This window comes from Salvelinus alpinus, chromosome 2 (genome assembly GCF_045679555.1).
Source record: "Salvelinus alpinus chromosome 2, SLU_Salpinus.1, whole genome shotgun sequence".
Lineage (NCBI taxonomy): Eukaryota > Metazoa > Chordata > Actinopteri > Salmoniformes > Salmonidae > Salvelinus > Salvelinus alpinus.
In genome coordinates this window covers 101,407,097-101,425,286 of record NC_092087.1, presented here as the reverse complement: position 1 = coordinate 101,425,286, position 18,190 = coordinate 101,407,097, and the positions used below count along the sequence as shown (strand labels likewise).

The 18,190-nt window shown below is 39.4% G+C and overlaps 3 protein-coding genes across 7 annotated transcripts in view; 2 read left to right on the top strand and 1 right to left on the bottom strand.

Annotated features, from left to right (window-relative positions):
* The window catches only part of LOC139546870 (zinc finger protein ZFP2-like), a 116,315-nt gene that overhangs the window by 3,715 nt on the left and 94,410 nt on the right, over nt 1-18,190 (top strand). The window contains exon 2 of one of the 2 annotated variants that reach the window (XM_071355776.1): nt 3,663-6,371. The exons of the other annotated variant lie outside the window; for it this stretch is intronic. Coding sequence (XP_071211877.1) covers nt 3,663-4,801 — 1,139 coding nt within the window. The 3' untranslated portion in view covers nt 4,802-6,371. Of the gene's footprint in view, nt 1-3,662; nt 6,372-18,190 lie in introns of those variants that run through there. 2 annotated transcript variants of the gene reach the window in all.
* LOC139546711 (zinc finger protein ZFP2-like) overlaps nt 1-18,190 on the bottom strand; it is a 112,739-nt gene that overhangs the window by 37,371 nt on the left and 57,178 nt on the right. The gene's annotated exons all lie outside the window — the stretch shown is intronic.
* LOC139547049 (zinc finger protein 180-like) overlaps nt 15,474-18,190 on the top strand; it is a 74,627-nt gene continuing 71,910 nt past the window's right edge. The window contains exon 1 of one of the 2 annotated variants that reach the window (XM_071356120.1): nt 15,474-16,098. In XM_071356120.1, the coding sequence (XP_071212221.1) occupies nt 15,732-16,098 (367 nt within the window). In that variant the 5' untranslated portion in view covers nt 15,474-15,731. The remainder of the gene's footprint in view (nt 16,099-18,190) is intronic. The other variant, XM_071356107.1, reaches the window with a different exon arrangement.

Genomic DNA, 18,190 nt, shown 5'->3' with positions numbered 1-18,190 from the left:
GATCATTGCTAGAAAGCCATTTTCAAGTCTTGCCATAGACTTTCAAGACGATTTAAGTCCAAACTGTAACTAGGCCACTCAGGAACATTCAATGTCATCTTGGTAAGCTCCTCCAGCGTAGATTTGGCCTTGTGGTTTAGGTTATTGTCCTGTTAGTACAGTTTCAGTTTACAGTTTTAGTAGATTTAGAAATTCCAAATCATTTGAGTTTGCTAAATTCAATGGTTCTAACCGAGAGTCACCTTAACTTTATTGACAACACCCAAATGGATACTGTCATTAACGCAGTTCTTCAATAATTACACAATTCTTAATACTGTAGCTGTTTAGTTATAGTCACATGTTCAACTATCATCAGCTGATCCAGGAAATCATTTTCTGAAGGCCAGTCACATGACAAACATCACGACATGCAACAACAACCAAAGTGCTTCTTCATTCATTACTCTGGTAAAGACAGTTATGCTGTGCTCCACGTTGGATCCAACATCCCTAACAAATTGATGTTTATAATGTTATTGTCTGCTTGATTTACAGTAGGGTCTCGTTAGTCTGTTTGCACACAGAGATACTTTGCTCAAATGTGTAGAGAACTGTTCCTTGATGGATAGGCTATTATACAACACACAGAGCTATTCTCCTTTATTTGTTGTTTGGTGAAGTTATGGGTCCTACAGTAGGTCTATGTTGTTGTTAGGTGAAGTTATGGGTCCTACAGTAGGTCTATGTTATTGTTATGGGTCCTACAGTAGGTCTATGTTGTTGTTAGGTGAAGTTATGGGTCCTACAGTAGGTCTATGTTGTTGTTAGGTGAAGATTATGGGTCCTACAGTAGGTCTATGTTATTGTCAGGTGAAGTTATGGGTCCTACAGTAGGTCTATGTTATTGTTATGGGTCCTACAGTAGGTCTATGTTGTTGTTAGGTGAAGTTATGGGTCCTACAGTAGGTCTATGTTATTGTTAGGTAATGTTTTGGGTCCTACAGTAGGTCTATGTTGTTGTTAGGTAATGTTATGGGTCCTACAGTAGGTCTATGTTGTTGTTATGGGTCCTAGAGTACACTATGTATGTCATGCAATAACAACCAAAGTGCTTCTTCGTTCATTACAGGTATATTTGTTGTTAGGTGAAGTTATGGGCCAATTTGGCAAATAGTGTACAAACCCTCATTGTCAGGCTGATGGAAAAGCTAGCCAAAGAGCATTTTACTGGTTGAAGTGTTTTTTAAGTACAAAGCGGTTGATTTGTGATGACACAAACATTATATTAAGCAGGACATTCAAACGAGCCTTACAATTATAATCCAAAGTAGTGTGAAATGCACTCATAAGCAACCTGGAAATGGAGGATACTCCCCTGAGTTTTCCCCTATTCACATTCAGAATACACTGTGAAAAACTAAAATCTTTGCTCACCATTTTTGCTCCAGGCAGATATACTACATCCAGAACTAGTGGTTTCCTCATTAGAAGATATACTACATCCATAAATAGTGGTTTCCTCATTACCAGATATACTACATCCATAACTAGTGGTTTCCTCATTACCAGATATACTACATCCATAACTAGTGGTTTCCTCATTACCAGATATACTACATCCATAACTGGTGGTTTCCTCATTACCAGATATACTACATCCATAACTAGTGGTTTCCTCATTAGCAGATATACTACATCCATAACTAGTGGTTTCCTCATTACCAGATATACTACATCCATAACTAGTGGTTTCCTCATTACCAGATATACTACATCCATAACTAGTGGTTTCCTCATTACCAGATATACTACATCCATAACTAGTGGTTTCCTCATTACCAGATATACTACATCCATAACTAGTGGTTTCCTCATTAGCAGATATACTACATCCATAACTGGTGGTTTCCTCATGACCAGATATACTACATCCATAACTAGTGGTTTCCTCATTACCAGATATACTACATCCATAACTAGTGGTTTCCTCATTACCAGATATACTACATCCATAACTGGTGGTTTCCCCATTACCAGATATACTACATCCATAACTAGTGGTTTCCTCATTACCAGATATACTACATCCATAACTAGTGGTTTCCTCATTACCAGATATACTACATCCATAACTAGTGGTTTCCTCATTACCAGATATACTACATCCAGAACTCATTACCAGATATACTACATCCATAACTAGTGGTTTCCTCATTATCAGATATACCACATCCAGAACTCATTACCAGATATACTACATCCATAACTAGTGGTTTCCTCATTATCAGATATACCACATCCAGAACTCATTACCAGATATAGTACATCCATAACTAGTGGTTTCCTCATTAGCAGATATACTACATCCATAACTAGTGGGTTCCTCATTACCAGATATACTACATCCATAACTAGTGGTTTCCTCATTAGCAGATATACTACATCCATAACTAGTGGTTTCCTCATTACCAGATATACTACATCCATAACTAGTGGTTTCCTCATTACCAGATATACTACATCCATAACTAGTGGTTTCCTCATTACCAGATATACTACATCCATAACTAGTGGTTTCCTCATTACCAGATATACTACATCCATAACTAGTGGTTTCCTCATTAGCAGATATACTACATCCATAACTAGTGGTTTCCTCATTACCAGATATACTACATCCATAACTAGTGGTTTCCTCATTACAGATATACTACATCCATAACTAGTGGTTTCCTCATTACAGATATACTACATCCATAACTAGTGGTTTCCTCATTACCAGATATACTACATCCAGAACTCATTACCAGATATACTACATCCATAACTAGCGGTTTCCTCATTACCAGATATACTACATCCATAACTAGTGGTTTCCTCATTATCAGATATACCACATCCAGAACTCATTACCAGATATACTACATCCATAACTAGTGGTTTCCTCATTATCAGATATACCACATCCAGAACTCATTACCAGATATACTACATCCATAACTAGTGGTTTCCTCATTATCAGATATACTACACCCATAACTAGTGGTTTCCTCTACCAGATATACTACATCCATAACTAGTGGTTTCCTCATTAGCAGATATACTACATCCATAACTAGTGGTTTCCTCATTACCAGATATACTACATCCATAACTAGTGGTTTCCTCATTAGCAGATATACTACATCCATAACTAGTGGTTTCCTCATTACCAGATACACTACATCCATAACTAGTGGTTTCCTCATTACCAGATATACTACATCCATAACTAGTGGTTTCCTCATTACCAGATATACTACATCCATTACTATCGGTTTCCTCATTAGCAGGGAGGTGTTTCTGCAATCAAATTGTGTGCGCATCGACCTCGTGCCACAATTTTAGCAACACAGAAAGGGGCCTATATTGGAGACCAAAAGTCGTCTGGCACACTGCTTAGAGTATCAACAACATGAATAACTTATTTCTAGTCTACAATCTTAGATGTTACTACTAATGTGACATTTTTGACAAAATATGACTTGTTGCTCATTTTAAATCAATTGTCAAATAATTTTAACATTCATTACAGACATCAATTGTTGTACAACATCATGGCTATGCTGTTGGCATCACCTTTTACAGTGAATTGCTGTTGTGGGCCTTTAATCATCTCTATGACTTTGTTGTTCACATAGGAGAGAGACGGGACTATCGTGGATCCTCTGGGAATCCTCAACAACCTTATGATGCTGACGAGGCAGAGAAGAGTCTCTCCACATCAGAACTCCTTCAGACACACCAGCAGAGAACCACAGGGAAGAAATCTCATTGCTGCTCTGACTGTGGGAAAGGTTGCAAATCTTCATCAGAACTTAAAATACACGAGCGAGTACACACAGGAGAGAAACCTTATAGCTGTGATCAATGTGGGAAGAGTTTTGGTAGATCTGGCCAGCTGACATCACACCAGAGAATACACACAGGAGAGAAACCTTATAGCTGTGATCAATGTGGGAAGAGATGTACTACATCAAGCAATCTGACTTCACACCAGAGAACACACACAGGAGAGAAACCTTATAGCTGTGGTCAATGTGGGAAGAGTTTTTTTCAATCTTGCTCTCTGACTGTACACCAGAGAACACACACACAACACACAGGAGAGAAACCTTTTAGCTGTGGTCAATGTGGGAAGAGTTTTGGTAGATCTGGCCAGCTGACATCACACCAGAGAATACACACAGGAGAGAAACCTTATATCTGTGCTCAATGTGGGAATAGTTTTACTACATCAAGCAATCTGACTTCACACCAGAGAACACACACAGGAGAGAAATCTCATAGTTGTGATCAATGTGGGAAGAGTTTTACGAAATCAAGCAATCTGACTTCACACCAGAGAACACACACAGGAGAGAAACCTTATAGCTGTGATCAATGTGGGATGAGTTTTACTATATCTAGCTCTCTGACTTCACACCAGAGAACACACACAGGAGAGAAACCTTATAGCTGTGATCAATGTGGGAAGAGTTTCACTACATCAAGCCATCTGATTCGACACCAGAGAACACACACAGGAGAGAAACCTTATAGCTGTGGTCAATGTGGGAAGAGTTATACTACATCAAGCCATCTGACTTCACACCAGAGAACACACACAGGAGAGAAACCTCATAGCTGTGATCAATGTGGGAAGAGTTTTCCTACATCTAGCCAGCTGACTTCACACCAGAGAACACACACAGTAGAGAAACCTCATAGCTGTGATCAATGTGACAAGAGATACTCTGATAAAAGATCTCTGATCAAACATCAGAAAATACATACATGAAGTTGTTTCATGATATCAATGAAATAATGTCACAATGTAGAATGTTTTAACATTGTAGTAGGAGTATTTTAATGATGTCACAATGTAGAATGTTTTAACATTGTAGTAGGAGTATTTTAATGATATCACAATGTAGAATGTTTTAACATTGTAGTAGGAGTATTTTAATGATGTTCTACCTTATCCTTATCGTTTGCCCTTTTCAATTGATTGCAGCATGATATGGATATTAGCCTCAGGGGAAATCTAGGCTCTGAATTGAAAGAGTATTATTTAACAAAAAGTGACTAACAAAAAAAGAGCTGTGTTACACTTACTGCGTTGGTGACCCACTTTAATCAAAATGCAGCACTTCAAAATGTAGCCAGCTGTTTTCTACAAGTTGAAAAAGCTGCTTGTTTAAAAAAATACATGTAATATGATAATTGTTGCAGATGTTTGTGTATATACACACATGAAAGCAGTATAATAAATTGGTCTATAATAAATGTTATTAACAATCTGACATCACTCCAGTATTTCTTGACAACATTCAAATGCTAATTGTCTTTATTCCACTACTGAAGAAGCATGACTCAAAAGTAATCATAATTATTTATGCAACCAGCTGACCGTTTTTGTGTATAATTTTATTGACAATGTTGCCCTGCTTTTAGAATATCAGGATTCATTCTCAGATGTGCCAACCCAAATGCATGACATTGGGGACTGGGCCCCGATCCAACAACATGCCTATCGAGTGAACCCTGAAAAGAGAGAGAGAAGTAAGGTGGAACGTTACTACGGATATTGCAGGAGTTGGTTGCTGATTGTCTCAAGGGTGGGCAGTCAACAAGTTTTGCGTTTAGCCAGTGCGTTGCCATGGATCACAATTTATTTTGACTGCACGTTTTTCCGTATTGGAGACGTGTTTCGGGGGGCTCGTTCCAAGGGGACGAGAGTTCTAGAAGCTAGTTAGGTTTAGGATTCTATTGAAAGAAAAAGGCTTTAAAAAATAATACGATTGTGTATTATTATTTAGAAATACGTGTTTTTTTCTTGATTTTAATTGTTGACAGCCAGTAGACACTATGTTTATATTGTATAAGCATTGTAGTTGATTATGTGAAATGGAAGTTGTTTTCTGTTGGGGGTGAGCAAACTTGTCCAACAAAAATATAGGATATATTTGTTGTCTTAAAGGGGAAGGTGTTACAGGCTTTGGTTTTTCCATTTATGTTTTGAGGTTGGACTTTAGCACGTATAGCTCGTTAGCACGTAGGACGCACTGATTGGTGTCACCTCGTTAGGCAGTATGTGTTACACCTGTGCTGGCTTGTCCATCTCGTTAGTGGGAAGGTGTTTCACCTGAGCTGGTCCAGGTTCTATTTAAGAGTGTCTGGCCCAGTGCTCCAGTTGTCTTGATAGATGTGGAGAGTCAACACCTTTAGTTGCTCCACTTTTTTGGTTTGCTTCCTGTCTTTAAGTTTGGTGTGGGTTTTTCTTTTGTTTGCCTCTTCTTGGGCAGATTTAGTGGGTCTCATGGTGGGTGTCTTTTAGGTCCCAGTTGTTGTTTTTTTATTTTTTTTATTTTTTATTTTTTTTAAATCTTTATTTTAACAGGGAAAACAGACTGAGACCTGGATCTCTTTTACGGCTGTGCCCTGTGTAAACATGTTGACATGTACAGTTTTAGACATACAGACAAGAACATTTCAAAACATACACAATTCAACAGAAACAATCACAGACAACATCATATTGATCCTCCATAAACATTTTAAAATGGGCAAGGGACACCAGAGTGTCTAACTTAAGTTGGATCTGCAGTTTGTTCCATAAATAAGGTGCAAAGGAACTGAAGGCAGTCCTACCCAACTCTGTGGAGACCGCAGGAGTCTCTAATGTAATCCACATCTGTGATCTGGTTTTAAAATTAGTACATCTTGTGGAAATTAATGATGATATATATGGAGGTAGTTTTAAAAGAAGTGCTTTATAAATAAACAAGAGAGCATGTTGCTCTCGCCTCACAGATAGAGAGACCCAACCCACATGTTGATATAGGATACGGTGATGAGTTCTGTAACTATCACCCGTGATAAACCTGAGTGCACAATGGTAAATAGCATCCAGTGGTTTTAATGTGTTTGCCGATGCATGCATATAGATAATATCACCATAATCTAAAACGGACATAAAAGTAGCCTGCACAATTTTTTTCCTATTTACAGAGGACAGACAAGCCCTGTTTCTGTAAAGGAATCCTATCTTGAATTTGAGCTTTTTTCCCAATTCAGTAACATGTTTTTTAAAAGAAAGCCTATCATCTAACCATACCCCTAAGTATTTATATGCAGAGACCTTATTAATTTGAGTACCATCCAAGCTAGTGATTACAAACGTGTTTCTAACTGAGAGTTTAGACCTAGAAAAAAACATGACATTTGTTTTCTTAGCGTTTAAAACAAGTTTAAGCTGTAAAAGAGACCCCTGTAGTATCCTAAAATCAGACTCCAACTGCATTAAAGCTTGGTCCGCTGTTGGAGCAATAGAGTACATCACTGTGTCATCTGCATATAAATGGAATTTACAATATCTGACATCATCACCAATGTTGTTTATATAAAGTGAGAACAATAGTGGGCCAATTATTGAACCCTGAGGGACCCCTTTAAGTAACTGTAAGGGGTCAGACTTGACCCCATCGACCATGACGGCTTGAGTTCTATCTTTAAGATAGTCATAAAACCATCGGCAGGCATCAGTGCCCAGTCCTATAGATGACAGCTTACTCAAAAGGATAGCATGGTCTACAGTGTCAAAAGCTTTTGACAAATCTACAAACAACGCAGCACAGTGCTTTCTATCGTCTAAGGCATTTGCAATATCATTTACAACAAGCATAGTGGCCGATGTGGTACTGTGTTTAGATCTAAAACCAGATTGATTGGTACTAAGAATACTGTTAGCAGAAAGAAAAGATTGTAACTGTTTGTTGACTATAGATTCTAGAATCTTTACCAGACAAGGGAGCCTAGAGATGGGTCGATAGTTATCCAAATCACTACCGTCACCTCCCTTATGTAATGGCAGAACAAAAGCTGCTTTCCACACCTTAGGGATATTTCCTGTGCTTAGTGTTAGATTAAAAATGTGTGTTACTGAACCAGCAAAAATAGGTGCAGCACACTTAAGTAAGTACGGGTCTAAATTGTCAGCGCCTAAGGATTTCTTAGTATCAATGGCACACAGGGCAATTAGAACCTCTGCTTCAGTTATTTTCTGGAAACTAAAAACAGGGTTACCATTTTTCAGAGTAACGGTTGCAAAGCAAGACGAAGAATCAACTAACTGGCCAGTACCACAAAGTCCACTTTTCCTTTCAAATAAAAAACCAGCAGAGATGAAATGCTTATTAAAAGCATCACAAATATCATTTTTTTCAGTTAGAATACAGAAGTCTGAGGTAATTTGCTTAGGAAGAGAAACAGCAGAATTCCCCCGTTTCAGTGAATTAACGGTTTTCCAGAATTTTGCAGGATCTCCTGCAGAATCTGTCATAGCATTAAGGAAGTAATTTGATTTTGCCTTTTTGACAGCTGCAGTACATTTATTTCTCAATTGCCTAAAAAACAGCCAATCAGCTGGAGTACCTGTTTTCCTCGCCAAGGCCCAGGCCCGATTCTTTTGCAGGAAAAGACCTGACAATTCAGGAGAGAATCAAGAACTGGTTCGGTTTCTTACTCTGTGATTCTTAAGCGGGGCATGTTTATCAGACATAGAGGTAACAATAGAAGAGAAAAAAGCAAGGGCCGGGTCCAGAAAGCAGCAAGTAGATAAAAGCTCAGAGTGATATAAGTCAAGGATAAAAGCTTGCTGTGAGAAATGTTTTTAATTTCTCTTAGAGATTATACAGGGATCAGAGTGTTTCAGCCTGGTATCTCTAATACAAGCAATAGGGCAATGGTCACTGATATCATTTGCAAAAACCCCACTGGCTGTGTATTTATGGGGGGTATTTGTTAGAATAATGTCTAGTAGAGTGGATTTTACTGGGTTCTTAAAGTTGGGACGGGTTGGTTTAGTTATCAGCTGAGTTAGATTTAGCTCAGTACAAATGCCTTTTAATTTATCGGATACTGGTGAGAGCCAATCCAGGTTAAAATCTCCCAAAATTAGTAATTCAGAGTTTGCATAATTAGACAGTATATCAGATAATTTGCATAGAGTACAAGGAGGAGCTGAGGGGGGGGCGATATACCCCTGCTAGAGTTAAATGAGCATTATTACCAAGTACCACGTTTAAAACTAGACATTCATATTGCTTTGAGACAGAGGTTGATATGGACACAGAAACATTTAAGCAGCATTTAACATAAATCGCAATACCACCACCTCTACCAACTCTATCAGTTCTATAAATATTGTATCCAATCAACTGAACATCTGAATCTGGCACAGAATCACACAGCCACGATTCAGATACAATCAGAACGTCAACATTTGATTGTGAGACCAAAATTTCAATAAAGTCCAACGTTTGGATCAGGCTTCTAGCATTCAAATGAATTATTCCAATACCATTGCTACGGGAATTCATATCAGATGGAGTATCCAAGGTAGCACCTGAAGCTGCACTGGATGAGCAATAAACCATTTTCGAGCTATTGACAGAGCTCAATTTTATGGGGACAAGATTACTACTAACAATACCTCTCTGCATGTGAGTAGTATTCGCAATACGGTGATTGGACAATAATCTAGGAATTGCAGAAAGGTTGTTAACTGTAGTTTGTTCCATATTTGCAATTGAGGAACTAATTAATGAAACTGGGAGAGGAGCATTGAACATAGTCTGATAGGGGAGCGTACAATCCCAAAAGTCAACCCCCGAGAATACACAACGTCAGGTATCAAAGGCTCTTCATGAGGCAAGAGTAAGAGACATGTTGGTGGAGAGGATGCTGGAGCCATACCTGTTAAGATGTAAATTGTCCCGAAGAAATAGACCTGGTCGGTCTGTAAAAGCTGCAAAGTTATCCACAAAAGGAATTCCCATCGTGCAGCAGTATCCCTTAAGCCAGATGTGTAATTGGCGTATACGACTAAAAACCATATCCGTGTAGCGTGGGGATGGAAATGGACCGGAAACAACACACTGCTTCCCAGATTCCAGCAGCGTATTTATCAATGTTTTAAAATCGTCTCTCAATTTCTCTGACTGCTGGAGTTTAATGTCATTTGACCCAACATGGACAATGACAGTTGAAGCGGCGGAGTGCTTGCTAATAAGTAGCGGTAACATGGAATCTAGGTCAGAGATCCTAGCGCCAGGGTAGCAGAAGGTCTCAGCTTTCCGGATTGAAACGTTTCGGACAATGAATGAACCCACCACGAGAACGGAAGGACTACAGATGGGTTTATTGGGTAAATGACGGGGCCTCTCCCGGGTGATCTGCCTCCTAGCAGGTTGAGGGGGGCTAGCAGCTGAGACTGACGACCTAGTGGCAGGCAAGGAGCGCAGATGAGTGTGCTTGGGCACTTCCACCTGAGAGTGAGATGGCAGCAGTAGAGATGAAGCGGAGGGACCCTGTACAGTATGATTGGAATGCACTTCCAGGTCTTCCAGGACCTTGAATCTCCTCCCCAATTGTAGCACCTCCGAAACATTTGATGGATTCCGTTTCCTGGAGTGCTTTCCTCCCCGGACAGCAATCCAGGCATCTTGAGGCGGAGTAGAAGGGGTGGAACAGACCAGGCCCTTTGGTTTAGCTCCTAGTCTGGGCCATGGCTCATTTAAGGGAACCGAATGGAATTTCTCAGTTACAGGCTCCCCAGAAGTGGAGGTGCCGAGCCAGGGGCGGGTGACGTCGTCGATTTTGGAGGTGGTTTGTATAACCATGGAGTCCAGGAGTTCTTCGTCCTCCTTGATCTGGCGCAAGACAGATACTCTCCCCTCCAGCTCAGCGACTCTCTGGCTCAGGTACTGGCAGGTGGTACATCCAGGGGTAAGCGAAGCCATGAGAGACAGGTGGGTTTGGGCCCGGAGGCTAGCAGTTAGCAGTTTGTTTTTAGCCTAAAGCCAGCTTTTTGCCGAACTTTTCCAGAGAGAAAAAAAACACTTTCCATCCACCGTGGAGCGAGATTCCGGGACAAGAGAGAGTGGTCCTAGCTGGTAAAAGTTAACCGTGATGCGGAATCCATGCAAAAACACGTTCGGTATTTATGATTAACAAAGATTGGTTATGTTACTAGTCAATTTTCAGTGGACACCCCCATACTGTCTTTCAGAGCCCCTCCTAAAAAAACAAGTTATATTTTGGGTTGGATATAACATTATATTGTTAATATTTTAATCAATGGCATTTCTTTACAATGCTCATTAGTCTTTCAGTTTTTCTTCTGTTTTTTTTCTCTTAAGTTTGTACTAAATATCTCATTGTTTGTACTAAATATTTCTGTTTATTTTCATTGTTTTTTCCTGTTGTGTTGCATCCATGTCTGAAATGTGCTGTATAAATAAAGCTTGATTTTATTTGAACATATTGCAAAACAAATTAACCCAATGACTGACCAATCAACAGACTCTGGTGATGACTCTGGTATGTAACACAGAAAGAAACACATTTAGTCATATTATATAAAACACTCAAACACAGTAATGGATATGGAGCATCTAGGGCCTCAGTTACACCTGGCACCTAAATGTGACTTCTGTCATCTGATCACTCCAAGCTGCATTAGGTTCAGATCTACCAGGATGGACCTTTGACATAGTCTGGATGCAGTCAGGCCACCGAATATGCATAAGCAATGTCAAAAGATGAGTGGGGAAAAGTACATTTTACACAAGTGACCTTCATAATAAATTAAATGTTATTTGTCACATATGTATGTTATTGTGGGTATGTTAAATGCTTGTGTTTCTAGCTCCAACAGTGCAGTAATATCTAACCAAATGCTTGTGTTCCTAGCTCCAACAGTGCAGTAATATCTAACCAAATGGTTGTGTTCCTAGCTCCAACAGTGCAGTAATATCTAACTAAATGCTTGTGTTCCTTGCTCCAACAGCGCAGTAATATCTACCTAAATGCTTGTGTTCCTAGCTCCAACAGTGCAGTAGTATCTAACTAAATGCTTGTGTTCCTAGCTCCAACAGTGCAGTAGTATCTAACTAAATGCTTGTGTTCCTAGCTCCAACAGTGCAGTAATATCTAACTAAATGCTTGTGTTCCTAGCTCCAACAGTGCAGTAATATCTAACTAAATGCTTGTGTTTCTAGCTCCAACAGTGCAGTAATATCTAACAATTTCACAACAAATACCTAATACACACAAATCTAAGTAATTGAATAAGAATATATCAAATCAAATGTATTTATAAAGCCCTTCTTACATCAGCTGATATCTCAAAGTGTTGTACAGAAACCCAGACTAAAACCCCGAACAGCAAGCAATGCAGGTGTAGAAGCACGGTGGCTAGGAAAAACTCCCTAGAAAGTCCAAAACCTAGGAAGAAACCAGGCTATGAGGGGTGGCCAGTCCTCTTCTGGCTGTGTCTCGGGTGGAGATTATAACAGAACATGACCAAGATGTTCATAAATGACCACAAGCATGGTCAAATAATAATAATCACAGTAGTTGTCGAGGATGCAACAGGTCAGCACCTCAGGAGTAAATGTCAGTTGGTTTTCATAGCCGATCATTGAGTATCTCTACCGCTCCTGCTGTCTCTAGAGAGTTGAAAACAGCAGGTCTGGGACAGGTAGCACGTCGGGTGAACAGGTCAGGTTTCCATAGCCGCAGGCAGAACAGTTGAAACTGGAGCAGCAGCACGGCCAGGGGACAGCAAGGAGTCATCATGCCAGGTAGTCCTGAGGCATGGTCCTAGGGCTCAGGTACTCCGAGAGAAAGAAAGAAAGAGAGAATTAGAGCATACTTAAATTCACCCAGGACACCGGATAAGACAGGAGAAATACTCCAGATATAACAGACTGACCCTAGCCCCCCGACACAAACTACTGCAGCATAAATACTAGAGGCTGAGACAAGAGGGTTCAGGAGACACTGTGGCCCCATCCGATGATACCCCCAGACAGGGCCAAACAGGCAGGATATAACCCCACCCACTTTGCCAAAGCACAGCCCCCACACCACTAGAGGGATATCTTCAACCACCAACTTACCATCCTGAGACAAGGCCGAGTATAGCCCACAAAGATCTCCGCCACGGCACAACCCAAGGGGGGCGCCAACCCAAACAGGAAGACCACGTCAGTGACTCAACCCACTCAAGTGACGCACCCCTCCTAGGGACGGCATGGAAGAGCACCAGTAAGCCAGTGACTCATATATATATATATTATATATAGAATATATAAATATATGGACAAGCAATGTCAGAGCGGCATAGACAGATACAGTAGAATAGGATAGAATACAGTATATACATATGAGATGAGTAATACATAGACTAAGATATGAGTAATACATAGACTAAGATACAGTAGAATAGGATAGAATAGAGTATATACATATGAGATGAGTAATACATAGACTAAGATACAGTAGAATAGGATAGAATACAGTATATACATATGAGATGAGTAATGCATAGACTAAGATACAGTAGAATAGGATAGAATACAGTATATACATATGAGATGAGTAATGCATAGACTTAGATACAGTAGAATAGGATAGAATACAGTATATACATATGAGATGAGTAATACATAGACTAAGATACAGTAGAATAGGATAGAATACAGTATATACATATGAGATGAGTAATGCCAGATATGTAAACATGCAGGAGATCCACGAAGGAAAGACAGTGATGGTGCTCAGTGACGTTGTTGCAAATGGAGGGTAAAATGGTAAAACGTTTGAGTTCATTTTGTCCTGACATGGTCACTTTGTCTACTGTTTATTGCCACGTTGGGATGCAACCTTTGTTGTCATTTTTTAAACATTTTTTATCATTTTACCGCCGTTTTTTCTCCCCAATGTGGATCTTGTCTCATCGCTGCAACTCCCCAATGGGCTCAGGAGGCGAAGGTCGAGTCATGCGTCCTCTGAAACATGACCCGTCAAACCACGCTTCTTAACACCCGCCCACTTAACCCGGAAGCCAGCTGCACCAATGTGTAGGAGGAAACACCGGGCGACGCTTGGCCAATTGTGTGCCGCCCTATGGAACTCCCGATCACGGCAGGTTGTGGTACAGCCCGGGATCGAACCCGGGTGACGCTTCTAGTGACGCCTCTAGCACTGCCATGCAGTACCTTAGACCGCTGCACCACTCGGGTCTATAGTGACACCTCTAACACTGTGATGCAGTACCTTAGACCGCTGCACCACTCGGGTCTATAGTGACACCTCTAACACTGTGATCTAGTACCTTAGACTGCTGCACCACTCAGGCATAACCTTTTTTTTAACCAATTCTGATGGTTGTTAAAAGTGGAATTTTGACATTATTACCGTTATATCAACACACTTAACACTCCCAACACTCCCAACTATAATTCTCTTTGGCACTGTAGACATCTAGTGACCACTTGATTCCATGTGACCAAACATTTTTGAGGCTGAGTCTCAAATAGTTGCCTGTCCCTTTTAATAGCCGGGCAATAGCACACATAGCAAATACATTTTGGGTCTAAATTAAAGGAGCTACAATTATAATTTAATTACATGTTTTAAATAAAATGTCCATAATATCTGCATTAATAGTGGAATGATCGTGTTTCACAATATTTCTAAATATAAAAAATAATTTCGATCTTCTATTGTGTTGTTGACTGAATGTTTGTTCATGTGTAACTCTGTGTTGTTGTTTTTGTCGAACTGCTTTGCTTTATCTTGGCCAGGTTGCAGTTGTAAATGAGAACTTGTTCTCAACTGGCCGACCTGGTTAAATTAAGGAGAAATAAATAACATATAATAATACATAATAATGTAGGAGCAGTATAGACCTAGTCTGTTCATTATATACATCTACATGATGTGTTGTTACACCATGTAGGAGCAGTATAGACCTAGTCTGTTCATTATATACATCTACATGATGTATTGTTACACCATGTAGGAGCAGTATAGACCTAGTCTGTTCATTATATACATCTACATGATGTATTGTTACACCATGTAGGAGCAGTATAGACCTAGTCTGTTCATTATATACATCTACATGATGTATTGTTACAACATGTAGGAGCAGTATGGACCTAGTCTGTTCATTATATACATCTACATGATGTATTGTTACACCATGTAGGAGCAGTATAGACCTAGTCTGTTCATTACATACATCTACATGATGTATTGTTACACCATGTAGGAGCAGTATAGACCTAGTCTGTTCATTATATACATCTACATGATGTATTGTTACACCATGTAGGAGCAGTATAGACCTAGTCTGTTCATTATATACATCTACATGATGTATTGTTACACCATGTAGGAGCAGTATAGACCTAGTCTGTTCATTATATACATCTACATGATGTATTGTTACACCATGTAGGAGCAGTATAGACCTAGTCTGTTCATTATATACATCTACATGATGTATTGTTATAATATTATAATTCAATGAAGAAGAAAAAAAGTTTTCCCTCCTCAACTGCGTTTCCTCCCTCCAGACAGCAGATGGCGATATGTGTCTTTCAGGCAATGTTTCTAGTGTGACGTATAATCTAGTGGACGGAACGCTTCTTCAACAACTGCAGGCACCTCGGTAGCTCGCTAGCCAACAAAGTCGGAACATTCAAGTTCTTTAGACAATTTCGTGGTTTATTTGCCACTATGATTTAAATATACTTATGTGGAAACAACTAGCTACCCCATTAAATGTAATATTTACGTTGTAAGTCAACTAGCTGGCTGGTTAAGTTAGCAATAGTCTAGTCGCTAATGCTAACTAGCTAACATCCCCGACCATGAGTTCACTAAGCTACTCTCCTCCTGCTATAGAAGAGGGGGTCTGCTGGACGGAGAAAGAAGCTTTCGTGAAAGAAGAGGAGGAAGAGAAAGATGTCACAATACAAAAACAAGTAGAGGGTGAGGCTGTTACCGTGAAAGAAGAAAAAGACGTTACAGAGAAAGAAGAGGAAGACACGTTCAGAGTGAAAGAGGAAGGTGTTACTGTGAAAGAAGAGGCGGAAGATGCGGTTTTTGGAGTGGAGGATGAAGTGAAAGAAGATGAAGACGTTTTTGGAATGAAGGATGAAGAGGGGGAGATTACTGTCACATTAGAGGAGGACGAAGAAGAGAAGACTGGAGAACTGATTAACACCAGTAAATACAGTGAGTACTATCTTATAAAACAGGGACATTGATCTGATTAACACCAGTAAATACAGTGAGTACTATCTTATAAAACAGGGGCACAAACTCTGCAGTTGTTGAACTAATGTGTGATTTTTAAAAGGGCATTCTACACTTGAATATGTTTTTGTTCTGTAGGAATTATTCTTTAATAATAATAATTATTATTTATAGTTAGGAATTGTTCATGGTGTCCTCCAGTGATTAAAAAAAAAAACTTTTCCTGTTGAAAAATGCTATATAAATACAGTAAAGTATAAACACACTAAAGGGAAACAAATAAATGTTTTGAGCAAAATAGTGTTTTTTTAGACAACTGCAAACTAGAAGGAGTGAGTGATGTCATAGTAAGGCCTTCAAGGAGTTGGCTTGATGGGAAGTCGTGATGTCATCCAATAGGAGACTGATCTTCATGTGAATATTCATTATTCTTTTTTAAATCCTTCCTGTTCTGTCAAGTTGGTTGTTGATCATTGCTACAAAGCCATTTTCAAGTCTTTCCATAGATTTTAAAGACGATTTAAGTCCAAACTGTAACTAGGCCACTCAGGAACATTCAATGTCATCTTGGTAAGCTCCTCCAGTGTAGATTTGGCCTTGTGGTTTAGGTTATTGTCCTGTTAGGACAGTTTTTTGTATTCAGATATCTGAAAATGCACTCTAACTACGTAACATTTAGTGGCTCCTTATGTTACGCTGGGAAAACAGTTTTCATGGGCACAGAAATCCTAAATCATTTCAGAGTTTGCTAAATCCAATGGTTCTAACCGAGAGTCACCTTAACTTTATTGACAACACCCAAATGGATACTGTCATTAACGCGGTTCTTCAATAATTACACATAATACTTAATACTGTAGCTGTTTAGTTACAGTCACATGTTCAACTATCATCAGCTGATCCAGGAAATCATTTTCTGAATGCCAGTCAAATGACAAACATCACAACATGCAACAACAACCAAAGTGCTTCTTCATTCATTACTCTGGTAAAGACAGTTATGCCATGCTCCACGTTGGATCCAACATCCCTAACAAATTGATGTTTATAATGTTATTGTCTGCTTGATTTACAGTAGGGTCTCGTTAGTCTGTTTACACACAGAGATACTTAGCTCATAATGTGTAGAGAACTGTTCCTTGATGGATCGGCTATTGTACAACACACAGAGCTGTTTTCCTTCATTCAGGACATTTAGAATGACAACTCATTACAGAGTAACCTAGTGGGATTATTCACAAAATTATCTGGTGATCAGGTTATGAGATGTCATGACAAAGACATTTTAGTTTCCATGTTTCACCTGAAATATTAAATTGTTTATAGTCTTAGGTCTATGTTATTGTTAGGTGAAGTTATGGGTCCTACAGTAGGTCTATGTTGTTATTAGGTGAAGTTATGGGTCCTACAGTAGGTCTATGTTATTGTTTGGTGAAGTTATGGGCCAATTTGTCAAACACTTAGTGTACAAACCCTCAGTTTCAGGCTGATAGAAAAGCCAAAGAGCATTTTACTGGTTGAAGTGTTTTTTAACTATAAAGCAGTTGATTTGGGACAATAACACAAACATATTAAGCAGGAGATTCAAACGAGCCTTACAATTATAATCCAAAGTAATGTGAAATACACTCATAAGCAACCTGGAATTGGAGGCTATTTTTGCTGTCAGCCTATGAGAACTCCCCTGAGTTTTCCCACATGGTGGTTAATTAGTAAATAGACACAGAGCTTAATGTGAGTTTCCTTGAGTAGCACTCCTGATCTTGCGCAGTAATATTCAGAATACATTGTGGAAAACTAAAATCTTTGCTCACCATTTTTGTTCCAGGCAGATATACTACATCCATAACTAGTGGTTTCCTCAATAGCAGATATACTACATCCATAACTAGTGGTTTCCTCATTAGCAGGGAGGTGTTTCTGCAATCAAATTGTGTGTGCATCGCCCTCGTGCCGCAATTTTATCAAACACAGAAAGGGGCCTTTTTTGGAGATCAAAGGTCGTCTGGCACACTGCTTTGGTTTGACTGTCTTAAGACAATTGTAAAATAATTTAACAGAACACAACATC